General features: G+C 48.6%; 1 protein-coding gene across 3 annotated transcripts in view; it reads left to right on the forward strand.

Annotated features, from left to right (window-relative positions):
* Positions 1–26,368, forward strand: part of dpf1 (double PHD fingers 1) — a 79,483-nt gene extending 53,115 nt beyond the window's left edge. For 2 of the 3 annotated variants that reach the window (XM_072549481.1, XM_072549482.1), the window contains exons 8-11: positions 3,392–3,520; positions 18,968–19,080; positions 22,392–22,473; positions 23,013–26,368. In XM_072549481.1, coding sequence (XP_072405582.1) covers positions 3,392–3,520; positions 18,968–19,080; positions 22,392–22,473; positions 23,013–23,083 — 395 coding nt within the window. In that variant the 3' untranslated portion in view covers positions 23,084–26,368. The remainder of the gene's footprint in view (positions 1–3,391; positions 3,521–18,967; positions 19,081–22,391; positions 22,474–23,012) is intronic. The other variant, XM_072549483.1, reaches the window with a different exon arrangement.
* Positions 26,369–26,648: the final 280 nt, after the last annotated feature.

A 26,648-nucleotide genomic window follows, 5' to 3' on the forward strand; every position in this document is an offset into this window, starting at 1 on the left:
ATTGGATCATTTAACCTCCTGGTTACCGAGTGAATAGAGCAAGGCCACTGTCAACCAATCCCAGAATGCATGGCTGGAAGAGAAAGCCATTATTCACTCACAGGATGTGGGCATCACGGATTGGGCCAGTCCTTATTACCCCTTGAGAAGGTGGGGGTGAGCTGCCTTCTTGAACCGCTGCAGTCCATGGGCTGTAGATTGACCCACAATGCCCTTAGGGAGGGAATTCCAGGATTCTGACCCAGCGACACTGAAGGAATGGAGATATATTTCCACAGTCAGGATGGTGAGTGGCTTGGAAGGGAACTTTGGATGGGATTGTGTTTCCATATGTCTGCTGACTTTGTCCTATGTTATGGAGATTGTAAAATTGGAAGGGTCAAACTAAAGAGCCTTTGTCGATTTCTGTAGTGCAACTTGTAGATAATACACATTGCTGCTACTGAGCATGAGTGGTGGGGGGAGTGGATGTTTGTAGATGTGGTGCTGATCAAGCGGGGGCTGCTTTGTCCTGGATGGTGTTGAGCTTCTTGAGTGTTGTTGGAGCTGCTCCCATCCAGGGCAAGTGGGGAGAATTCCCTCACACCCCTGACTACTGCCTTGTCGACGGTGGAGCAGGAGAATTGACATTTCGGGCATAGGCTCTTCATCATTCTTGATGAAAAACTAATGCCCAAAACATTGACTATCCTGCTCCTGGGATGCTGCCTGACCTGCTGTGCTTTTCCAGCACCACACTCTCAACTCTGATCTCCAGCTTCTGCAGGCCTCACTTGCTCCAAGATGGTGGACAGGCTTTGGGAATCAAGAGGTGACTCGCTCACTGCAGCATTTCTAGCCTCTGTCCTACTCTTGTAGCTGTGACCTTTAACTGGCTAGCTCAGTTCAGTTTCTGATCAATGATAACCCCCTAGATGTTGCCAATGGGTAGGGAGCTTCAGTAATGGTGATGGCATTGAATCTTTTATTGGAGATGGACATAGCCTGGCATCTGTGTGGCTTGAATGAAACTTGTCATAGTCAGTCCAAGCTTAGACATTGTCCAGGTCTTGCTGCATTTGAAAGTTAGCTGCTGAGGAGTTGCTAAAGGTGCTGAACATTGTGCCATCATTGGTGAACATCCCCCACCTCAGGCCTTAAGATGTCACTCCTCTTGTCTACCAATCTGGTGGATGTCAATGGGTTATTATACTGTGGAGGCGTCCAATTCCTGGACATCCCGTGAGGATCTCTTAAAGCAGAGCATGCTGTGGAAAATGAAACGGTTGGCTCTGATTGTGAAGGGAATTGATTATAAAAGGGATATAAAGCGGAAGTAGGGACTGAACTGAGGAGGAATTTCTTTGCTCAGGGACTAGTGATGTTCCCTCCCAAAGAGGTCTGTGGACAAAATGTTCTTAATATGTTCACAACATAAATAGACCTCTGGAGGGTAATGGAGTATGGAGACAGTGGGGGAGTATTTCATTGATCAGCCATGATCATGTTGAATGGTGGAACAGGCTTGATGGATTGAATGGCCTACTTCTACTGCTATAATCTATGTTTCTATGTTAAGTGTGTCTATTGTTTGGGCTGTGGACTCAAGGCTGGGAAATAAAGAACTTTACAACTGCAGATGTAGCTTCCAAGGACATGCACTGACACCAGATCTGCTTTAGATACGTTAGATACTCAGTACCAGTTGGGATCCAGACTGACTGTCTCATGGGCTACAACCTTGACCCACACCCACTCATTGCTGGAGAGGAGCTCAGTCAGTCCCTCAGAGAGATAATCATAACTCTTCATGGGAATGGGAGTGCCTCAGACCGCTGAATGTGAAACATGTGACAAAGGAGCATCACCTCTCATCCCTTTCCCTGCCACTCCCCGTTATCATACCGCCCGTGTGAAGACTGTACTGTCCTTGGAAAAAGACTGTGCATTGATAGAGCACCTTTCATGATCTTAAGCCATCCCAAAACATTTTACAAGTAATAAAATACCTTTGAAGTGCAGGTCCTGTCATATTGTAAGAGATTCACCAGCCAGATCATGTGCACAGCAAGCTCCAACAAGCAATAAAGTTGTGACAAACAGATAATCTGTTCTTTAGTAATGTTGATTGAGGGATTGCCGTTGTCCAGGACACCAAGGAGAACTCCCTTTCACAAGAGCATGGACAGGACTTGGCTTCATGCTTTGAATTGAGAAATGGCGCATCTGACAGTGCGGCACTTCCTCAGTCCAATTGGACAGTGCGGCTGGAGTCTTTGGAGCAAGATTTGAAGCCACAGCCTTCTGACTCAAGATGGACTGGTTAGATGGGCCAAATGGTAGCAAATAAAATTTGATCCTGAAATGTGTGAGCTGATGCATCTTGGGAGGATTAAGAAGGCAAAGGAATACATGGTGAATGGTGTACCTTAGGAATGGAATACCCTGGGAAGTACAAGAGATCAGAGGGACCTTGATATGAATGTTCATAGATCCTGGATGATGGCATGATAGGTCAGTAAGGTGGTTATCGAGGCACATGGGGGACTTGCGTTTGTGAGTCCAGGCATTGAATTCAGGAGCAAGGATGGAGCTGGAAATAACACTAGGCCACAGCTGGAGTACTGTGTACAATTCTGGTCCCTGACTATAGGAAGGATGTGACTGCACTGGAGAGGACGCAGAGGAGATTCACCAGGATGTTGCCTGGGCTGGAGCCATTCAGCGATGAAGAGAGGCTAGATAGGCTGGGGTTTGTTTTCCTGAGAGCAGAGGAGGTTAGGTTGGGTTGGGAGCGGAGCCCTGATTGAGTTGCACAAAATTCTGGGGCACATAGACAGGGGGGATAGACGGGTCAATGACCAGGGGGCACAGTTTGAAAGTAAGGAGCAGGAGATTTTAGGAAAATATTTTTCATCCGGAAGGTAGTGGTTATCTGGAACTCACTGCCTGAACGGGTGACAGAGATGGGAAGCCTCACAGCGGTTCAGATGATCACTCAAAATGCCACAGCACATAAGGCTACAGGTGCATGTCGGGAAATTAGATGAGAATAAATGGGCGTTTGATGACTGGAGTGGACACGATGGGCTGAATGGCCTCTTTCAGTGCTGTAAAGACTCCATGAGAGTGTGACCCACTTGGCAAAGTGGTGTTACTGAGGAGTGAGAGAGGAGTCAAAAAAAAACTTTACGGTGGGAGGGAGAGGGGTGGGGAGGGGGGAACTGGATGAGAGGACTGCCCCTTTAAGATTCGGTGAGGACTCTTGAACTTGCTGGTTGTCCCCTGCCTGGTTCCTGTAGTGAACCTCCCTCCTGGAAAGGTTTGTGCAGGACATCCCATTGCTCAGGGAGTGTAAGGAAGATGTTTGCATCTCTCTCCGCCCTATTGACTGTTACATAATGTCCTGCAGCTAGGAAAGCTCCCGATGGGACCATCATTCCGAACACCTATTGCGATTTCTGCCTGGGCGGGATTTCTGCAAATAAGAAGACTGGGTGTCCCGAGGATCTAATATCCTGTGCAGATTGTGGTCGCTCAGGTGAGTTTAATCCCCCATTTACTGCCCACCTTGTGAAGTTCATTCTCTACCCTCCAACCTCCCCCCCCTCCCCTCTTCTCCTCCTCTCCCCACCCAGTTTGTCCTCCTATTCCCCCACCCGCAACCCACTTCCTCTTTAAACTAGGGGGTGTGTCAGTCCAACTCCTCACAGTCAGGACCTGAGGGAGCTACCTACAGAGACCAGGAGGGGGCAGTCAATCCCAATTTAAAAACTAAACCAATCCAAAGTAAAGGCCTCAGTTTAACTCTGGGAGTGTAGGCCTGTTGAAGCTGCTCAGGTTGTGACAGAGAGAGAGAGAGAGAGAGACAAGGCAAACCTCATTCAGAAAATAAACTGGTTCATCTTCACCTGATAGTCCAAGGAGCACATTCCTGTAAATATTGGAATCTGTACTGAGTAGACTCAAAACATTAACTAACTCTCTCTATGGATGCTGTCATTTGAGAGTGACAATTGATGGTAGTTTAACCTGAGTGTCAGTACACTCCCAGGAGACATTGAGAAGGGGAATACTTCATGATAACCTCAACCGGTGTGAGGATCGAGCCCACGCTCTTGGTGTCTATTCTAGATTGCACACCAGCCATTCAGCCACCTGAGATAACTGGCCCATTCCTCTTGGTGTTACCATGTTCTATCTTAGAAGCAACTCTTTTGAAAGACTGCCTGGGTATTAGAGATAGAGGGCAGAAAAGATTGGCTCCAGGGGTGAGGAACTGCAGGGATGTGGAGAAGGTTTTCCCTGGAGATGAGAAGATTGAGAGGAGGTTTGATGGTGGCAGTGTACGTCCTGAAGGCCTGAACGGCATAGAGAGGGAGCAACCGTTCCTTTTGGTGGAAGGATTGAGAAGGACAGAGCACAGATTTAGACGCAGTGGCGACACGGCCAGCATGACAAACTTCAGCGAACGGTTAGGGTCTGGAGTGCAGAGTGTGGTGGAGGCAGCTTCAAACCGAGCTTTTGAAAGGGAATGGGATAGTCATCCGAGAAGGAAGGATGTGCGGGTGAGAACGGCTGAGATGAGCTGAATGGCCTCTTCCTGCACTGGAACCTTCCTGTGGTGCGTGTTTCAGAGCACGGCATTTTCACAATCTGTTAATGGGGCTCAGGGATGCTTACCCCTCAGGTTCCCCCTCAGCTCACTGCACTCCACATTAAAACACCTGTCCTCATGGTGGCTCAGCGTTTGTGGCCTCATTTCTGTCTTCTTCACAGGATCCAAGGCCTAAAGTAAGGGGCTTGTTGTTTTACATCAGATTACTGGAGGGGGCATTGTTCTGTCAGTAATGGGGAAGCAATGGCACTGTGGTGTGATTGCTGGACTATTCCAGAGACCCAGGCAATGTTCTGGGGACCTGGGTTCAAATCCTGCCTGGTAGCTGGTGGGGTTTGAATTTGTTCTTAATAGAAGAATCTGGAATTGAGTCCAAAGATGACTGTTATTGATGAGGTGGGGTGGGGGGTTGGGAAGCCCATCTGGTTCAGTAATGCCCTTTAGGGAAGGAAACTGCCATCCTTACCTGGTGTGGGCCTAAACGTGACTCCAGACCCTCGGCGATGTAGTTGACTCTTAACCACCCTCTGGGCAATTAGGGATGGGCGATAAATGCTGGCCCAGCGAGCGATGCCATGAGTGAACAAGGGAAAAGAAGACATGCAGCCCATTTGCACACAGCAAGCTTCCACAATTTGCAGTTGGACAAGAAGCAGCTTGTTTTTTGTGTGATCGAAGCTTAAATAACAACCCCAGGCTAGCAGGCAGAGCTATCCCAACCCCTGCCTCAGTCCCATCCCCACCCCTACCAGCCGTTCGCTGAAGTTTGTCATGCTGGCCGTGGGATCTTTCCGATTCACCCAGCAGGCCAGAGAAGACCTGGGTTTCACCTCATGTGAGCTCCTGAACTCTCTCACTCTGGTCAATGCCCTTGGACAGGTGCTAGACTTGAAAAGGCTGGTGCTGGGAAAGCACAGCAGGTCAGGCAGCATCCAAGGAGCAGGAGAGTTGATGTTTCGGGCATAAGCCCTTCATCAGGACTCTCCTGTTCCTCAGATGTTGCCTGACCTGCTGTGTTTTTCCAGCACCACCCTTTTTGACTCTGACTTTAAGGTTAGATTCTCTACAGTGTGGAAACAGGCCCTTCAGCCCAACAAGTCTACACCAACCTATATGCCTTTGACTAATGCACCTAACATTATGGGCAATTTAGCACAGCCAATCCACCTGACCTGCACATCTTTGGACTGTGGGAGGAAACTGGAGCAAACCCACACAGACACGGGGAGAAGGTGCAAACTCCACACAGAGAGTTGCCCGAGGCTGGAATCGAACCTGGGACCCTGGTGCTGTGAGGCAGCAGTGCTAACCACTGTGCCGCCCATGTTGACTTCTCCAGCTTCTGGATTAGTGGTGCTGGAAGAGCACAGCAGTTCAGGCAGCATCTGAGGACCAGTAAAATCGACATTTCGGGCAAAAGCCCTTCGTCAGGAATAAAGGAGAGATAAGCAAGAGGAGGGTGGGGGTGGGGAGAAAGTAGCATAGAGTACAATGGGTGAGTGGGGGAGGGGATGAAGGTTAGGGAGGAGGGTGGAGTGGATAGGTGGAAAAGAAGATAGGCAGGTAGGACAAGTCATGGGGACAGTGCTGTGCTGTAAGTTTGGAACTAGGGTGAGGTGGGGAATCTCCAGCATCTGCACTCAACACATTCTCCCAGGAGGTATACTCCCAATTCACTATCGCAATTCTTCCCTGGCATGTCTCTCTCCCACCGTCTCCCAAAGACATGATCTTATGGTAGGATCCATCCCTTCAACTACCCCCACCCCCATCCAGCTCACCGCCCCCCACTTGGCGATTGCACAGCAGAGGTGTCACATTGCTCAGTCCAATTCTTGAGATATCCAGGAAGGAACTCTGAAAGTTGACCGCGTGAATGTGCCTTTTGGCTGTGGAGGCTAGCGTGGACGAGCCAGACCCACCACCACTCCAGCCTCCCCTCCCACCACCTCCCCTCCCACCGCCTCCCCTCCCACCACCTCCCCTCCCACCACTGCCCCCCCCCCCCTCCCCCCCCCACTTTACAGAGACTTCCAGTCGCTCAGTGAACTGCAAGGGCTGAATGGCCTCCTCTAAGTCACTGTGCGGCAATGGAGGGTGGTGTTGGTGTTAAATTCCTTTCCACTCTCCTGCTCCTACCTCAAAGGTCCTGAGACCATTCATGCTCCAGCACCAGCAGCCGACACAGGTCGGACCCTGGGTTCTGGGTAGGACAGGGCAGACTTCTCCCTGTTATGACAAACAGTGCCTTTGCAAACAGAGGGAGCAGGGGCCAAACCAAGTCATCTTATTCAATTAAAACAATGAACTGAAGATCTTGAAACGCAAACAGAAAGTGCTGGAGAAACTCAGCAGGTCTGGAGGCATCCGTGGAAAGAGAGGAAGAGATTAACATTTTGAGTCCAGTGACCCTTCTTCAGAACCTTCTGAAGGACAGACCTCACCAGAATCAAAATGCTAACTCTGTTTCTCTCTCCACAGCCACTGCCAGACCTACTGAGTTTTCCTCAGCAAGACCTCTTCATTGTTCCTTTAAGTTTGATCTGCCCAGTTCATCTCAGGGTTAATGCTGTAGTGGGGAATCCTTGCTGGCAGATTCATGTCACCCTTGTGGAACATTCTTTCATTTTTGTGTGGACAGGAAATGTCATGTTTGACAAATCACAGGGTTATTGCCTCATTCTTTAAGCTGAAGCCACTGTGTTGTATTTACAGTACGAGAGATAAAGTACACACTGCTGCTCCAGAGTGTGGGGTTCAGAGATTGAATATTTGTGGATGTGGTGCCAATCAAGGAGGCTGCTTTTCCCTGGATGGTTTCAAGCTTCTTGAATGTTATTAGAGCCGCACCCATCCATACACCTGGGGAGTATTCCACCACACTCTCGATTTGTGCCAACCATGTGCAGGTTGGGCGGATGAGCCATGGGAAATGCAGGATTTACAGGAAGAGGGGAGGGGGTTTTGTCTGAATGGGATGCTTTTCGGAGGGTTGGTGTGGACCTGATGGGTCAAATGGCATAATTCCACACTCTAGGGATTCTATGTTTGTGAACAGGCTTTGGGGAGTCAGGGGGTAAGTTATTCATTGCAATATTTCTGGTCTCTGAGCTGTTTTTGTAGCCACTGTGTTTATGTGATGAGTCCAGTTCAGTTTCTGGTCAATGGTAAACCCCAGGATGTTGATAGTGAGGGATTCAGTGATGGGTAATGCCATTGAGTCTGGAACCAAGGGCATAGAAAACTCTGGACAGGATGCAGTTCTGGTCTTCTCATCTAATGAAGGATGTAAGTGCAGTGGCAGTGGTTCAGAGGAGGTTTACCAGATTGATACGTGGAAGGAGTGGGCTGTTTGGTTGAGGAAAGGTTGGACAGACTGGGCTGGTTTCCAATAGAGTTTAGAAGAGTGAGGGGTGGTTTGGTTCAAGTGTACAAAATCCTGAACGGTCTGGGCAAGGTGGATATGGGAAGGATGGTTCCTTATGTGGGTCAAGGTAAAAACAATGACTGCAGATGCTGAAAACCAAATACTGGATTAGTGGTGCTGGAAGAGCAGTTCAGGCAGCATCCAACAAGCAGCGAAATCGACGTTTTGGGCAAAAGCCCTTCATCCTGATGAAGGGCTTTTGCCCGAAATGTCGATTTCGCTGCTCGTTGGATGCTGCCTGAACTGCTGTGCTTTTCCAGCACCACTAATCCCTTATGTGGGAGAACCCGGAGCACTGTTTATAAATTAGAGGTCACCCTTTCAGGGGGGAGAGGAGATGACTTTTTTGTTCTCTCTGAAGGTTGTGCAGCATTTAGACTGTCTACCCCATAAAGTGTTGGCAGTAGATTTATTGAATATTTTTAAGGCGGAAGTGGATTCTTGTTGGACAGGGGAATCGAAGGGCATTGGGGGGTTGATGGGAACGTGGAATTCAAAACACAAACAGATCAACCTTAATCTTATTGAATGGTGAGGCAGGCTTGAAGGGCAGAATGGCCTACTCTGTTTCTATTTCATATGTCCATTAAAAAATGGTAGGCCATTTGAGATCAGGAGGAACGTCTTAGAATCACAGAAACAGACCCTTCGGTCCAACTCATCCATACCAACTAAATATTCTAAACTTATTTAGTCCCAATTGCCAGCATTTGACCCATATCCCCCCCAAACCCTTCCTATTCATGTACCAATGCAGATGCCTTTTAAATGTTGTAATTGTACCAGCCTCCACCACTTCCTCTGGCAGCTCATTCCATACACGTACCACCCTCTGTGTGAAAACGTTGCCCCTCAGGTCCCTTTTATATCTTTCCCCTCTCACCTTAAACCTATGTGCTCTAGTTTAGGACTGCCCCACCCTAGGGAAAAGACCTTGCCTATTCCCCCTCAATCTATGCCCCCTTGTGATTTTATAAACCTCTATAAGGTCACCTCACAACCTCCGACGCTCCAGGGAAAACAGCCCCAGCCTATTCAGCCTCTCCCTGTAGCTCAAACCTTCCAACCCTGGCAACATCCTCGTAAATCTTTTCTGAACCCTTTAATATTTCACAACATCTTTTCTAAAGCAGGGAGACCAGAATTGAATGCAGAATTCCAAACCAATGAATTGTAGCACTGCAAGATGACCTCCCAACTCTACTCAATGCACTGACCAATAAAGGCAGGCATACCAAACCCCTTATTCACTGTCCTGTCTATGTGCGACTTCAAGGAACTATGAACTTCACAGAGAAAGGGCATGAAACTTTTGGAATTCTCTCCCAGCGGGTTATGGGGGCTCCATCACTGAGTGAGTCCAAGACAGCGATAGCTAGGTTTGTAGACATTTAAGACATTGGGGGCTAGTACAGGGAAATGGAGTTGAGGTATATGATGAGTCCTGATCTAGTCAAATGCAGAGCAGGCTTGAGGGGCTGAATGGCCTCCTCCTGCTCCTACCTGATTTGTGTTGATGAAACTCAAGGGGAGACATTTGGATTCTCTGCCTCTGCTCTTTGCTTGGGGCAGGAGAGGGGTAGTTATGGTGAAGGCTGAGTGGAAGGGGGTCTGTCTGGAGGAGCTGATGAGCGAGCCAATTAGTAAACACGTGCAGTCGAAGACAGCCGCACTCTCCACCTCACCATGCGGCTGGGCCAGTTTGGACGTTCAGAGCTGCCCGACGGAATGGAGGTGCAGGTTCGATGGGCCGAGTGGTCTATTTCTACTCCAAACTCCCTCTGTCAGTTGGAAAGGGAGGCAGTTTCCTCGGGATCCATGGATGACTTTAGCGATGAGGTTGCAATTGACTTTCCCTCTTTTCCCCAGAGCGAGACTTTTAGCAGGAGTCAGCTTTGTGAAGGAAGGAGATGAAACCTGTCCAAGCTGAGTGCGTGGTCAGTTTTTGTGCAGTAGAGGCACACAAGTGATAGTCACATGTAGTTAATCCTCCCTCTGTGCTGCACCTTGAACACTCCTAGTTCATTCTCCCTTCTGGTCAGATTTGGAACCATTGTAGATGGAAGTCATTAGTACCACGGCAGCAACTGGGAATCACCATTGCAATAAACCCACTCAGGGGGTCGATCCATTTTGACAGAAACCAGCAAACACACCGGGCTGGACTAATGCTGTCCCAGCAACCCACTGAAGCTGATCGCTACCTGGAGCCCTCGCAATGCAGAGTGATTTTCATTTTTATACTCACCTATCGGTGAGTATAACAGACCCTTCGGCCCAACAAGTCCACACCGACCCTCCAAAGAGTAACCCACCCTCGCCCATCTGACTAATGCACCTAACAACTATGGACAATTTAGCATGGCCAATTCACCTGGCCTGCACACCTTTGGAATGTGGGAGGAAACCCACACAGACGCAGACACGGTCAGAATGTGCAAACTCCACACAGACAGTCGCCCGAGGCTGGAATCGAACCTGGGACCCTGGCGCTGTGAGGCAGCAGTGCTAACCACTGAGCCACTGTGCCACCTTTGGACAGTTCTCAGCCCTGCCCAAAGGGCAATGCACCTTTACTCAGGGTGGATCTAAGGAAGGTGTTTGCCACTCATGGGAGAGACAGAATCTGGGATTCTCCAATCTGAGGCAGTCACCAATAATCCCAGTAGAGAAGAAGTTCCTGTACCCAGAGAGTGGTGAGAATGTGGAACTCACTCCCACCGGAGAGATAGAGATTCGGGGGAATGGTGTTATATATTCCAGGGGAAGCTGGATAGACACATGGTAACCATCAGTGTCCTAGGGGTTACCAGTGACTAGAGACTGAACTGGAGTCTCCACATAAATACAGTGGTTGCAAGAGCAGGTCAGAGGCTGGGAATACTGCAGCGAGTAACTCACCTCCTGAATCCCAAAGCCTATCCACCATCTCCAAGGCACAAGTCAGGAGTGTGAGGGAATACTTCACACTTGCCTGAGTGCAGCTCCAACAACACTCAAAACCATCCAGACAAAGCAGCCCCCGCTTGATTGGCACCATATCCACAAGTGTCAATATCTCCCCCACCGATGCTCGGTAGCAGCAGTGTGTACCATCCACAAGATTCATTTCAGAAATTCACCAAAGATCCTCAGACAGCACATTCCAAACCTACCTCCACTTCCGTATAGAAGGACAAGTGGGAACACCATCCCCTGCAAGTTCCCCTCCAAGTCCCTCACCATCCTGATTTGGAAATATATCGCCATTTCTTCAGTGTCACTGGGTCAGAATCCTGGAATTCCCTCCCTCAGGGCATTGTGGGTTAACCCACAGTACATGGACTGCAGCGGTTCAAGAAGGCAGCTCACCCCCACCTTCTCAAGGGGGGCAACAAATACTGTCCCTGGTAGCAGTGCCCATATCCTATGAATAAATGTCAAAGCAAACATGAAGTGAACAGCAATAGGTGGATGTACAGACAGGGTTGGAGGCTTGTGCAGGTAAATGAAACCAGTATGGCCACAGAGAGGCAGGCAAGATGAAGGTTAATTCCAGCGATGACACGACTGGGTGTGGGGTAGGGTCTGGGTTATCACCTTTGTTCATTATGTCTTCAAGTGGAGTTGAATTGTAGAATGTTCACAGTGGTGACCTTTTGGTCCATCCTGTCAGTGCTGGCCCACTGCAGGAGCCACTCAGCCCTAATGCCCTAGTCGGTGTACAATAGATTAAATCTGCTCGTGCTAATGCTGCACTCTCTAAGTGGGCTGCCCATTGTGTCACAAGTGGTCCTGCCTGCTCTGCAGTTGCTCTTGTCTACCACTAGAGGGGCCTTCAGAACTTCAGATCCTCTGCATTATGCTTAAAACAACAACTTAGAGAATCCCTCCAGTGTTGAAACAGCCCATTCAACCCATGGAATCCACAAAGACCCTCTGAAGATCCATCCTCTCTATCTGCAGAACTCCCCAGTTCCTGTGGATCATCCACTCAGCCTGCGGGTCCCTTAGCAAAATAACATGGTCAATCCAACCAAGCCGGAGCACCCAGAGGAAACGTGCACAGACACGGGGAGAACATACAAACTCCACACAGACAGATGCCTGAGGCTGGAACTGAACCTGGGCCTTTGGCATGTGAGGCAGCAGTGCTAACCACTGAGCCACTCTGCTACCCCTTATAGTCATGTATTGCCTTTAATATTGCCCAGCGTTCCCAGGCACATGAGACAAATATTAAATCAAACAACTTCAGGTGGTATGGGACAAGTGACCCATAGCTTGGACAAAGGAGTAAGTCCCGAGGAGCAACCTATAGGGCAGGGGTTGCAGAGAGGTTTGGGGAGAGCATTCTAGAGGTCAGGGACCTGTCAGCCAACAGTGGATTGGAATTAGAGACACTCTGAAACATGAGGAGGGTCCTGGAGGGGGTAACTTGTGAGGCTGGAGGGGTTTTCAGAGGCAGGGAGGAAGGCAAGGCAATAGCGGGTGAGGATTTTAAAATACGGGTTAAATTCTCTCTCAGAAACTCAATACTTCATCCTGTCTGTACATGAGATAAAGCACAGGGTATCGACCACTCTCTGTACAATTCACGCAGTTAGGTGCAGCCTCCTTTCCCTTTAAGAATTTATTTGGAAGGAATGTGATTCAAAACATATCCTTCTTGCACACCTTATACAACATGCTGAAATCCTTAAAGGGGTTTTGTTTTATGGGCATATAACTCACAAAAGCCGCTCAAACGTCTGGTTAGTGTATGGAATATGGGTCCTCAGAATTAAATGATTCCTGACTCTCCCTGTTTTCTGGAGTTGATTATTGCAAGATTAGATTTTTTTTTAAAAAAGGATAATGATTAGTAAAAAGCCAACAAAGGACCAGCATTGGCAAAGGGTATGCAGTCAGAGGGAGAGCTTCCCTCCTCTGCCACAGCTTCAGCTGAAATCAGAGCAGACTGATGTTTTGAAGGTATTTGCGGTGTTTCAGGCTGAGTGGGTGGTACACCGGGAGCCTCCATATAAGCTGCTGGATAGCATTGCGTCGAGAGGATTTTTTTTTATTCCATCCAGGATGGAGGTGTGGCTGGGCTATTGCATTGCTAACTGTCCCTTAACTGAGTCTCTTGCTGGGGCCATTTCAGAGGGCAGTAACGAATCAACCACATCGTAGTGGGTCTGGAGTCACGTATCGGCCACACCAGATAACGATGACGGATTCACACCAATGATCATCATTTGGCTAGTTTTAAAAAGAAGGAATGATCTACTGTGGTGGGATTTGAACCTTTATCCCCAGAGGATTAGGGTTGTTAGCCCATTGAGAATACCCCTACACCACTGCTGTGGGCCTAGGCAGGTTCTTTGCTCCCCATTTGGTCCCACTCCCATTTTCATCCCCCATCACCCAGAAAGATTTGGCCTTTTCAGATTTGTTCCCTTTGCTCTTTTCTATGTAAACCACCTTGAAACAATCAGGTTTACTGCTTTCCCCCTCCCCACATACCAGTAAGATTCATTCAAATTAGGAGCAAATGCAGGCCATTCAGCCCGTTGAACCCATTCCACCACTTGATAAGATCATGGCTGATCTGCTTATAGCCTTGACTCTGCTTTGCTGCCTACTCCTTGGTAACCATTGACTCCCTTGTTAATGAAGAATTTACCCACCTTGGCCTTAAAAATATTGACTGGTCCCGAGCCTCTGGCAAGAGTGTTTTCAAAGACTTGTAGAATCATAGACATGTACAGCACAGAAACAGACCCTCCAGTCCAACTCTTCCATGCCAGCCAGATATCCTAAATTACACTAGTTCCATTTGCCAACATTTGGCCCATATCCCTCCAAACCCTTCCTATTCATATACCCATCCAGATGCCTTTTATATGTTGTAATTGTACCAGCCTCCACCACCCTCTCTGGCAGCTCATTCCACACACGCACCACCCTCTGAGTGAAAAAGATTGCCCCTTAGGTCCTTTTTAAATCTTTCCCCTCTCACCTTAAACCTATGCCCGCTAGTGGGCGGCACGGTGGCACAGTGGTTAGCACTGCTGCCTCACAGCGCCTGAGACCCGGGTTCAATTCCTGCCTCAGGTGACTGACTGTGTGGAGTTTGCACATTCTCCCCGTGTCTGCGTTGGTTTCCTCCGGGTGCTCCGGTTTCCTCCCACAGTCCAAAGATGTGCAGGTCAGGTGAATTGGCCATGCTAAATTGCCCATAGTGTTAGGTAAGGGGTAAATGTAGGGGTATGGGTGGGTTGCACTTCGGCAGGTCAGTGTGGACTTGTTGGGCCGAAGGGCCTGTTTTCACACTGTAATCTACTTTTGGTCATTCCTACTCTGGGGAAAAGACCTTGGCTATTCACCCTATCCGTGTCCCTCATGATTTTATAAACTTCTATAATGTTATCCCTCAGCCTCCGACACTCCAGGGAGAATATCCACAGCCTATTCAGCCTCTCCTTATAGATCCTGTAAGAGAAAAAAATCTCCTCATCTCCAGTGGGGAACCCATCAAGATGAAACTAGATCTCGAGTTCCCTAGATCTCGACCGGGGAGGGGGTTGGTCTGGTGGTGGTGGTGGTCAGGGTCCCAGTTGAGGTGGGAAGCTGAGACTGTACCCCCACCACCCTTCTCTCTTCTCCACCCCATCCCATTACTCCACAGCCCCTACTATTCACTGAGGCCTCATGAGAACTTGGAAGCCTTAAAACAGGGTCACATTTAGGAACTCTTTGGTTTTGTATTCTAGATAGTGCCAGCTCAGATGGTGGTACCATTGCCTGTGTGTTGTTGGCACTCTGGGTTCACCTCTCAAGTTTGAGTACAGAGATACCAATGCAGGGCTGAGGGAGTGCTGCACTGTCAGACAGGCTGCCCCTTATTGACTCAGTTACACTGAGGCTCACTGCGTCGGACAGAAAGGTTCCCCAGAAATTGATTTGACTGGGGGAACTCTCTCCCAAGTGAATGATTCAACATTTCTGCCTCAAATAACGTTTTGACAACAGGTTATCCATGTCGCAGATTGTGGGATCTTGCTATGTCTATATGGGCGATCATATTTGCAACGACTACACTTCAGAAAGTATTTTGTTGGCTGACTTCACTCTGAATTGTCCAGTGGTTCAGAAAGCTGCACTACAAACAATGCCGTCGGGGCTCATTGTTGTGGTAGTATTGCTGCCTCTGGCTCAGGAGGCCCAAGTTCAGGACCCTCCTGCCCCAGACCTGTGTTGTAATGTTTGATCACAAAAGTCTAGTAATGCAGCTCTCTTTATGATCAGGTTTGAAAAGTAAGACTCTCTTTCTAAAAGACAAGTCTGTAAGCACTTCGGGATTTGCAAACAATTTGGCAGCTTTTATGTCATTTTCTCTCTCTTTATTTTTGTCTCTTCTCCTCTCTCTCTTTCTCTTTCGCTCTCTTTCTTTTTTTCATTTTCTTTCTCTGTTTCTTTCTCTCTCTTTCTCTTTCCTTCTATCTCTTACTCTCTTATCTCTCTTTCTGTCCCCAATACTTCCAGCTCAGACTGATCACAACAGAGTTTTATTGAGTTGAGTTCTTGGTTGGGGTGAGTTTTGAGCCCCTGAGTTTCAGATTCTCTGATCAAATCCCAAAACACACTCTCCAGGTGAGCAAATAAATTTTAAACCAGCAGCAAATGATGAAACTATTGAAAAACCCATGGAAACATCACTATATCAAATTATAAACAATGGTTTAAATGCAGATCTTCTTTGTAAACAAAGCCCTGAGCCCTTGGTTCATTGAATCATTGAACAGTTAACAGCCCAGAGGAGGTTGTTCAGCCCATTATATTCATACTGGCTCTCTGAAAGACAACTCAGCCCCTCCCATTCTCCTGCAAGTATTTTTTCTGCTTTGGATATTTATCCAATTCCCTTTTGACAGCTTCAACTGAACCTGCCTCCATCACAATCTCAGCATCTTCCAGGCCTCAGCTGCTTGCCAGATAAGGACGTTTCTCCCTCTGTCTCCTCTCAGCCTGAACTGGAGTCCTGTGGTTCTTAATCCTTCTCCCAAATGGACTGGCCTCTTCCGCTGATGGTGAACCTGGGGCAGCCGGGGAAAGGAGCTGAGACTCCAGGTTTCCTTTGAAATTCCCTGGGATGGTTTTAAGGAGGGGTGGGGAGGGGGGAGGGGGAGGCGTAATTAACCTCAATGCCTTGGAAACTCAGCCAAAACCAGTTCTCTGTACCCTCCCCACAACAAGCTTCGCACACACAAAGTCATTGTCCAGCGACTTGCTAAAAGGGTGTCTGAGCATGTGTCTCTGTGCGTGTGTGTGTCAATGTGCCTGTGTGTGTGTGTGTGTGTCTGAGTGTGTTTGTGTGTCAGAGCATATGCCAGTGCGTGTGTCTGTGTGTCTCTGTACATGTGTGTGCATCTGAGTATCTGTCTGTACAGAGATTAGGATAGGTTTGGGCGATGATGCTGCTGCAGGTGAATAGCTGACTGTTACACTTATGCAGGGCAAAGTGGCAGGTTATGGAGGCACCTGAGGGCTGAAGGAGTCTAGGGAGCCCTATAATTGAGCAGGGAGAGGGAAGAAATTTATAGGGATGGGGAGCGAGTTGAGGGAACATGTGATCTAATCCCAGGTGCAGTCATTTCGTTGTTCCTGGTATTGCATGGTGAATTTTATATTTAAAAGCTGAATTTATTCCAGTTGAGTGTGACCAGAGACTGTAAACGCTCAGGACTGAAGCTGCATGAAATTACTAAGCAGTTCCTTTGATTTTCTGAAAGATTGATGCTGTTTGAGACACGGACAGGTTCAGACGGAGGAACTGGGCAAAGGTTGGGGTGGAGAGTGGAGGAGGGGGTTCTTGATTTAAAACATTGACAGTAACTGCTCCCAGCTGCCCAGGATGTGGGTTATCTCCATCGAGCTAAATAGAAAAAAAACCTTTGCTCAAATTTTCATTCAGCCAACTTCTGCTTTGAGCTCCTGCTTTGGACCAAACAGGTTTTAGGAGCAGGAGGAGGCCATTCAGTCCAACAGATACAGTCAGATATCCCTGAATGTTTCACATTGGTTTTCCCAAATTGAATTGCAGCTCACTCACTCCCTCTTGCTGGCCTCTCCCCCTCCCCTCATTGCATTACCCAGCTTGGGAACAGCTTCCCTCAGGATCAGGCAAGTCAGCGAGTGAGGCTTTGACATCTGACTTGGAAAGGCATTTCCGTCCAGCTTGATACTGCCCACTCTGTCAAACCCACACAAACAACCTTTAAAATAAGCATCTTATATTGGCAAAAGGACACTATCCAGGTGCTGAGACCCCACCCTAGGCTGCCCTTGTGGACTGAGGCAAATCCCTGGGGTGCCACTCTGTAGTGCTGAGAGCCCACCCTGGGTTACCATTGGCACTCAGACCCCACCCTGGTATAGACCCTTGGGCACTCAGACCCCACCCTGGTATAGACCCTTGGGCACTCAGACCCCACCCTGGTGTAGACTCTTGGGCACTCAGACCCCACCCTGGTATAGACCCTTGGGCACTCAGACCCCACCTTGGTGTAGACTCTTGGGCACTCAGATCCCACCCTGGTGTAGACCCTTGGGCACTCAGACCCCACCCTGGTGTAGACTCTTAGGCATTCAGACCCCACCCTGGTGTAGACTGTTAGGCATTCAGACCCCACCCTGGTGTAGACCCTTGGGCACTCAGACCCCACCCTGGTGTAGACTCTTAGGCATTCAGACCCCACCCTGGTGTAGACTGTTAGGCACTCAGACCCCACCCTGGTATAGACCCTTGGGCACTCAGACCCCATACTGGTGTAGACTCTTGGGCACTCAGACCCCACCCTGGTGTAAACCCTTGGGCACTCAGACCCCACCCTGGTATAGACCCTTGGGCACTCAGACCCCACCCTGGTGTAGACCCTTGGGCACTCAGACCCCACCCTAGTGTGCTGAGGACAACAGCCCAGTGTTTAAGACCGATTAAGGCATCTCCCACTATTGCTCTGACTGAGTTCAGTGCATCAACCCTAGACCTGGGATCTTGCTGTACATGACTGCCTGCTGCTAGGTCCTCCACTGATCCAGCAAGAAACATTGATGCCCTGATTTCTTCCTCGTTCAGAACATTGGAATAACTGGTCCTCAATGAATGTTCTTTTCGATGACTGAAATCACATTGACTCCCCATCCAGTATCTCCACATTGGCTGCTATGTTTGACTACACTTCAGGCAGTGCTCCTTCGGCCGAGTGGTGCTAAAGAAATGCAGGTCTTCTTTCTCTCAGTTGGGTTGTACCAATGCCAGGGTCCTTGGCATCATCTTGAGGGGTCTGAGGAAATCTCACCAATCCTTCAGGGAAAGGGTTACACTCAGAACTGGGGTGGGCAAAAGACCAAAGGGGGGTGGTATCTGTCAGAAATCTTCAACCTCCCCAATCACCGTTCCCCCTTCCCCCCAACCAATCAGTGATGTCAGGCTGTAACCCCCCCATAGGGAGGGCAGTGGGAACCTGGACCTCCCTCCCTCAAGACAGCCCCCAGGTCTGGGATTGTCCTTGGGAGAGTCAGGTATATAGGCCCAGAATAGTGTAGCAACCCCTGGGCTAAAGTGGTGGGTCAGGATTGGGAGGCTGAGTGGCCTCTCCCGCTGCTGTGGGTAGGAGCAGTCCCCCTCCCCGCCAATTTCAGGTAACTGAAAGGGGAAATGTTACCCCTGCCCAACCGAACCCCACCCCAGCCCCTTGGGTTTGAGGGCAGACGGTTGTTAGAGAGCTTGAGGAAGCAGAATAAAAATCTGAAAGAACTGCGGATGCTGGAAATCGGAAATTGCTGGAAAATCTCAGCATGTCTGGCAGCATCTGTGGAGAGCAATTCCTGTGTGAGCAGAGGCTGGGACTTATCCAGAGGGTTTAACTGGGTCTGATTGTGTGTGTGTGTCTCTCTCTCTCTCTCACCCCCCTCAGGCCACCCATCGTGTCTGCAGTTCACCGTGAATATGACCGCTGCAGTAAGGACCTATCGCTGGCAATGCATTGAGTGTAAATCCTGCAGCCTCTGTGGTACCTCAGAGAACGATGTAAGTTACCATGGCAACGCGACGTGGGGACAGTGGGTCGAGGTGGGGGGGGGGAGCGGTGGCATCAGCCAGATGCAAGACCAACTGGAGATGGCATAATGGCACAGAAAGGGAGCCATTCGGCCCATCCAGGCCTATGCTGGGCTGTCCACGAATCTCCTTAACCGAAAGCGAGGGCAATTTATTCAACACTCTGTCACAGGCCTCAGAGGAAGGAATATCTTCCGATCTGGGACAGTTCCGGAGAGATGCTAAGGTAGAGAGGGAAATGGGACGAGAGACCTCAGTGATTTGGACAGACTGGAAGTCGTTCTCCTCAGAGTAGGGAAGGTTAACAAGGAGATAGAACTGGGCATTTCGATGGAGTCAGTCTGGATACAGTGTTTCCATTGGTTGGTGAGTCAGGTAACCAGAAGGACACAGATGAAAGGGGATCCAGAGAAGGGAGGGGACGGGGAGGAGAATATTTTAACTCAGTTACTTGCGGTGATATGGAATAGACTGACTGAAGTGGGAGTGAGTGGAAACAGATGGGAAAAGAAAAAATAATGGTGAGATAGGAGAAGGAGAGAGAGAGAGAGAGAGATGGGGAGTAGCTGAAGGGAAAGGATATCTGCATTTACATAACACCTTTCACAACTTCAGTACCTATCAAAGTGCTGTACCCTTCAAATTACTTTCTTTTAATAGTGTCATCCCCGTTATAATGTAGTGAACGCAACAATCAATTTGCAAACAGCAAGTTCCCACAAATAGCAGCAAAACAAATGATTCAGTAAAAGTAAAAACAGAAAGTGCTCTGGAGAGATTCTGAAATACAGCTCTACTAGTGTCGAAGTGTTAACTCTGTTTCTCTCTCCTTAGGCACCACCAGACCTGCTGAGTTTCTCCAGCACTTCCTGTTTTTGTTCCAGATTTTCGGCCTTACAGTGTTGAGTTTTGAAGTGATTTGACGATGTTTTAGGTGTTAGTTGAAGGGTACGTGTTGGGCAGGGCTCTGCTACTGAACATCGAATAGTGGCCCAGAGATATTGCACTTTGACCTCGAGCGGGCAGACCGGGGGCTTTGAGCTACCCTCTTGCCTGAAAGAGGGGCGACAGTTGCAATGCCTGACTCGACTGATTGAGCACCCTGTGGCAACAGGCGACGTGACCCTGTGGCTGAGTCAGGCACTGGGGAGGGGATCGTTCAGGAATTGTGGATTGACAGCGGAAGGAAAGTGGGGGGGGGGGGAGAGCTGATGGTGAGAGTGTGAAATAAAACAAAAACCTGGATTCTGTTCATTGATGAATTTCACGTCAAGTGAAGTTGTGGACCGCTCACTCGAACCGTCAGGGGAAGTGGTGATGGTGGCTATAGTTGCAACATTCAAAAGGCATCTGGATGGGGATATGAATAGGAAGGGTTCAGAGAGATATGGGTCAGGTGCTGGCAAATGGGACTAGGTCAGATTGGGACAATAAAGGATATTCTATTCTATTCTAGATCTGGTCGACGTGGATGGGTTGGACCCAAGGTTCGGTTTCTGTGCTGTATGGTTCTGTGACCCAGTGGGTGTTCAGAAGGACAGAGAAAACATAGCAGACATCTAGGGCAGGGTTCCAGAGATTTAAATCTTCCAGTTTTAGTCCCAACAGGACGCATGTTGTTTTATTCATTAGATGTGAGTGTCTCTGGCTAGGCCAGCATTTATCACTCATCCCTAATTGCCCAGAGAGCATCACTGTGTGTCTGGAGTTACATGTAGGGTCAGACCAGGTAACAATGGTAGATTAGGTTAGATTAGATTAGATTACTTACAGTGTGGAAACAGGCCCTTCGGCCCAACAAGTCCACACCGACCCGCCGAAGCGCAACCCACCATTCCCCTACATTTACCCCTTTACCTAACACTACGGGCAATTTAGCATGGCCAATTCACCTGACCTGCACATTTTTTGGATTGTGGGAGGAAACCGGAGCACCCGGAGGAAACCCACGCAGACACGGGGAGAACGTGCAAACTCCACACAGTCAGTTGCCTGAGTCGGGAATTGAACCCGGGTCTCTGGTGCTGTGAGGCAGCAGTGCTAACCACTGTGCCACCGTTTCCTTCCCTAAAGAGGCATTAGTGACCCAACTAGGTCCCTCCCCGCCAACAGTTTCATGCTCATCGTTAGACTCTCAATTCCAGACTTTTATTGAATTTAAATTTGACCATCTGCCGTGGCAGGATTCGGACCGGAACCCCAGAACATTACAGGTGTCTCTGTATTCACGGTCGAGCGATAACGCTGCTCGGTCATGAGTCCTCAATTGCATCTTTCATGCTGTATGTCATCCCAAGGCAGAGCACACGAGTGCAATCAGATCGGATTTGACAGTGAGACGGTAGTTAAGGTTTTGGGACATGTGCCCAACAGAAGATTGATTCTCAGCAAATGCTTAAAGCAGAAAGGTGAGTAGCAGACAAAGGGGGAGAATTTAGGGAGGGAGTTCCAGAATTTGAAGCCCAGGTTGCTGAAGGTATAGCCCAGCTCTGTATTCCCCCCCCCAATCTTGTACAGTTATTAAAATCAGGCCTGGGGTGGGATGTATTTGCAAGAGAAAGCAACAAATTACATGAATTAGTTTTGTATTTCCTTGAGTAAAGATTAAATGATGTTATAGTTATTGTGGTTATGATGATAAAGGAAGTTGATAAACTATTTTAACACATAGAAACTAGGAGCAGGAGTAGGCCATTCGGCCCTTTGAGCTTGCTGCACCATTCAGTATGATCATGGCTGATCATTCAACTCAGTCCCCGTGTTCCCCTTTCAACCCCCATATCCTCTGATCTCTTTACCCCTAAGAACTATATCTAACTCCTGCTTGAGAACATTTGGCCTCAACTGATTTTCTCTGTTGGTTGGGAGCAGTGCAGGGAATAGGGAGGGAGAGTCCAGAACAAAGGGTTTTAACATTAAAGTTAGTCTATTAGTGATGGCACGAATAGATTCTGGAATATTCCCTCTGCCCAGTAGACACTGGTGGTCAGATGGCTTTTTGTCGAGTATAGGGATTGCGATTATGGAATCACGTCATGAGGGGCCGAATGGCCTACTCCTATTCCAGTAGGAAGCAAAGGCTTTGAATTAGAGGGAGGTTTAAAACTGCACCAAACATGAGAGCAGTTTGGGTTTTACAGAGTTCACCAGTATTCCAGTTTGCTTGTTTAAAGAAGCACAATCTCGATTGAGGTACTTGATATATCAGTAAAATGAACCTGTCTGGGTATTGCAGTAGCATCTAACAAAAAACCTGATTATTCCCTTCCTCCCGACTCCAGGATCAGTTACTGTTCTGTGATGATTGTGATCGAGGATATCACATGTACTGCCTGAACCCACCGATGTCTGAACCTCCTGAAGGTAAGGACCCCTTTTCTACCCCTCTCCCACCAACGCATTTCCTCCCACAGTCCAAAGATGTGCAGGCTAGGTGGATTAGCCATGGGAAATGCAGGATTAGAGGTGGGGGGGGTGGGAATTGGGTATGGATTGAATGCTGGTTGGAGGGTTGGTGTGGACTCGATGGGCTGATTGGCCATGTCTCCATTCGAAGTTCTCGTCACATTATTCATTAGGGACACATTTGTCAACACTGTCACGTGTGCTGCGTCTACACATGACATCGGAACTGGACATTCCGCAATGAACACGCAGGGCTAATTGCCGACAGTTGTCAATTGTCAACAAACATGGCTGACGGCTGTTTCCTATGTCAATGTGTCACGCTGTAATTGCACCCTCCAGCCAATGGTGGCACTGCCAAGAATGGGATAGCCAACTCTCAGTCAGCTCGTCAGTCTGAATGACTGAACCTCACTAGCCTGTGGTAAAAAATGTTGAATCAGGACAAGTTGGATTCATTTTGTCCCTTGTTTTTTTCTCCCCACCCCTCCCCACAGGCAGTTGGAGCTGTCATTTGTGTTTACAACAGTTGAAAGAGAAAGCCTCAGCCTACATCACGTTGACCTAAAAGCCGACGTCGTCATTGGTGCGTTGGTGCCAATGACCCTGAAGTTTTGCTCGTCCAGCTCAGAAAGGTGACCCGGTTCCCGAAACCCGGCACTGAAACCTTGTAAGATTGTGATCCTTGATTTGGAGAGGTCAGAATGCTGCTACTTGGGGCAATTTCTATCCTTGTACTGTGATTGCAAACATGAAATGAAGTGTTTTACACACGATGTTTTAATGAGGGGCTTTTATTTTACTTTGCAAAGCAAATATCCTCAACATCAAACATTGTTTAGAGATAAGTGTGAATCGAACAAAGAGCAACTCCAGCTGCTGAGAGAACTATCTTGCTCCAGTTGATTTTATCTCAGCCTCAAGAAGGCCGCACGTTATCGTCAATGACCCGTTTATTGAACAAACCCTGGTAACACCACCGTCTTGGTCAGGTTTTCGCATGTTCTATTGGTGTTATCCAAGAGTTGGACCCAGTGAAGGAACAGGATCGTCTAACCCTTCGATAAAAAAAAAGTTGTTTCTTGTAAAAAGGAAGTGCATGTTGTGATATATGTATATTGTACCTTCATCCAGTTCTCTCCTCCTCATCAAAGGACCAATGTCAGATTGAATTGAATTGGTCCAATCTCTGTACAGCAGACTGGAGTGTGGAAGTCGGAGCCAGCAATCCTGAGGAAACACGTTTTTTTTGCTGGCCAGTGTGCCCTCAGCCTCCTGTCTATACACAGAGTGTTCAACCTGGTTTCCCTAGCTCCCTGGAAAACACAACCCTCTTCATCAGGACAGCATCCCCTGGCAAGAAACAAAAGGCAAATTTCACACCCCCCCCCCCCCCCCCCCACTCAAGAAAACCCAGCTTACTTCAGAATTAGACCTGGGGCTGTGGGATGCTGTTGTGTTTGAACTTACTCTTGTGAAGGCCTGAATGGAGGACTGCTCCAGGCCTTCATCTTCTGTTCATGTCATTAGTGTACACTATGCTGTACTTTGGGATTATTTGCAGAAAAGAGCGTGTGCGTGTATATATGTGTGCGCGTGAGGACTGAGGACCACCTCATTGGCTAGCACTGGTGATTGGCAATCATTCCGACCGACTCTCTGACCTGTCAGTAACTTCTCAACTTAGCCCGGTCACTCCCAATTCCAAGGAAGACCCAAACAAGATTAGCAGCCAGGAAGTGTCTTCTAGAATATTCCCATCCCTGGACGGCCGAGGGAAGGGAAGTGCCAACTTGCAGCAACCTGTGAGTGGGCAGTTTCTGCTGGCATGGATCTGGGGCATCTCGCTCGCAGTGGAAGAGGATGGCGTTTTCACTGTGGATAGAGTGGCAGAGGGGGAGCAGATGCTGGTTACCTCTGTTCATGCTGACCCTTAGTCACAACCAGCTTCACAACAGGCCCATCAGTTTCTGAATGAAGTCAGAAATCAGTCCATACGTTCGTCTTTATATCATAAAAAAAAGTGCTCAATCGTCATTCCCTCCTTTTTCAGATAAAACAGTTACATTTCTTTTGGGAAGTCACGTATTAACAGGAAAAGAGATTTCCCAGAATGTTCCAACAAAAGAAAACAGTCCATTCACCCCTTTGATGTTGTATTCTAGTTGGTTGTAGTAAACCTCCTGATCTAATCCTACTTTCCTGCCCCCCACACCTTCCAATATTTCCCCTTTACAAACAGCTGTCTGACTCCCTTTTAAAAGAATTGATTAACTTTGCTTCAAAGGTGGAAAACTCCACATTCTAACCCAAGAGAGTTTCTCAGAGATTTATCCTTGTCATCCTCTTAAACTGGTTCAGCATGGAGAAGTGAAAGGGAACCACCTTTGTTCACCCAATTATAGTCCAGCAGGATTTTATCAAGATGCCTGTCTCAGCCCCCAGGTGGAAAAACATCCCAACACAAATTTAAACTCATGGGCAGATCGACCAGGAAAGTGGGAGGGGAGAGTTCAGAGAAGGTGTTTGGCGCTGTGAGCCGTCAGGATTTAGAATTCACTGCTTGACAGGGTGATAGCAGCAAATTTAACAGGATCTTTGCAAAGGGATAAACACTGGGCAGAGTGGAAACTGCAGGGTCATCAGGCAAGAACAACAGGATAGTAAAGCAAAATGGACTGAATGGCCTTCTTGTGAGGTTAGGTGCTATGATTCTCAAAGCTCTCTTTATAACTGGGATCCCTTACCTCTGGTATTAACGGAGTCAATTGTCAAAGCACTAACCTCCCCCCTCCCACCTCCATAACCTGACTCCTGTCCAAAATGAAAAGCCCTAAGGTTTGGGAGAAACATTTAGTTCACTTACACAAACGATTTGACTGAGATGCTGGCCCTGGCAGTGGCTGAAACTCAGTAACAGCAGCTTACTTTTGTATAGCACACCTTTAGATTAGATTACTTACAGTGTGGAAACAGGCCCTTCGGCCCAACAAGTCCACACCGCCCCGCCGTAGCGTACCCACCCAGACCCCTACATCTACATCGACCCCATACCTAACACTACGGGCAATTTAGCATGGCCAATTCACCTGACCTGCACATCTTTGGACTGTGGGAGGAAACCGGAGCACCCGGAGGAAACCCACGCAGCCACGGGGAGAATGTGCAAACTCCACACAGTCAGTCGCCTGAGGCGGGAATTGAACCCGGGTCTCCGGCGCTGTGAGGCAGCAGGTCTAACCACTGTGCCACCGTGCCGCCCACTTTAATGCAATAACTAATACAACCCCCCCCCCCCAAGGCACTTCACAGGATCATTATCAACAGGGAAATTGGCACAGAGAGAAGGAGGTGGGGGCTGTCTGATCAAGGAGACTAACTTAAAATGAGGCAAAAATGGAAGAGTTTTGAGAAGATTTGTAGCTCAGGCTGAGGTTCTGGATGTAGGTTTGCTCGCTGAGCTGGAAGGTTCACTTTCAGACATTTCGTCACCGTACTAGGTAACATTATCAGTGGCTTCATCCGGAGGCTCACTGAAAATGTTACCCGGTGCGGTGACGAAACATCTGAAAACTAACCTTGCAGCTCAGCGAGTAAACCTACATCCAGAAAATGGAAGAGGAATTTAAGGGGATGGGTTCCCAGAGGTTACAGTGAAGTTGGCGAGGGTGGAATTATAGGAGTGAGGAGATCCCAGAGGACTGTGGGGCTGGGGGAGGTGATAGACATACACAGGGATGAGGAAGTGGAAATACGAAGAATGTTAATAATTGAGGCATCATTTGATAAGGAGCCAGTGTAGGGTGGGAGCTGAGGTGAGAGGGGAGTGGGCGAGGGAGATGGGAAAGTTGACAAGGGAGATGGGAAAGTGGGCAAAGGGAGTGGGCAAGGGTGGGGTGTAGTGGGCGAGGGGAGTGGGCAAGGGTGGGGGGGACTGGGCAAGGGGAATGGGTGAGGGTGGGGGGGGGTTAGTGGGTGAGGGGAGTGGGTGAGGGTGGAGGTAGTGGATGAGGGGAGTGGGTGAGGGAGATGGGGAAGTGGGCGAGGGGAGTGGGTGAGGGTGCGGAGGTAGTGGGTGAGGGTAGGGGGAGAAGTGGGCAAGAGGAGTGGTGAGGGTGGGGGTTAGTGTGCAA

Source organism: Chiloscyllium punctatum, chromosome 29 (assembly GCF_047496795.1).
Source record: "Chiloscyllium punctatum isolate Juve2018m chromosome 29, sChiPun1.3, whole genome shotgun sequence".
NCBI lineage: Eukaryota > Metazoa > Chordata > Chondrichthyes > Orectolobiformes > Hemiscylliidae > Chiloscyllium > Chiloscyllium punctatum.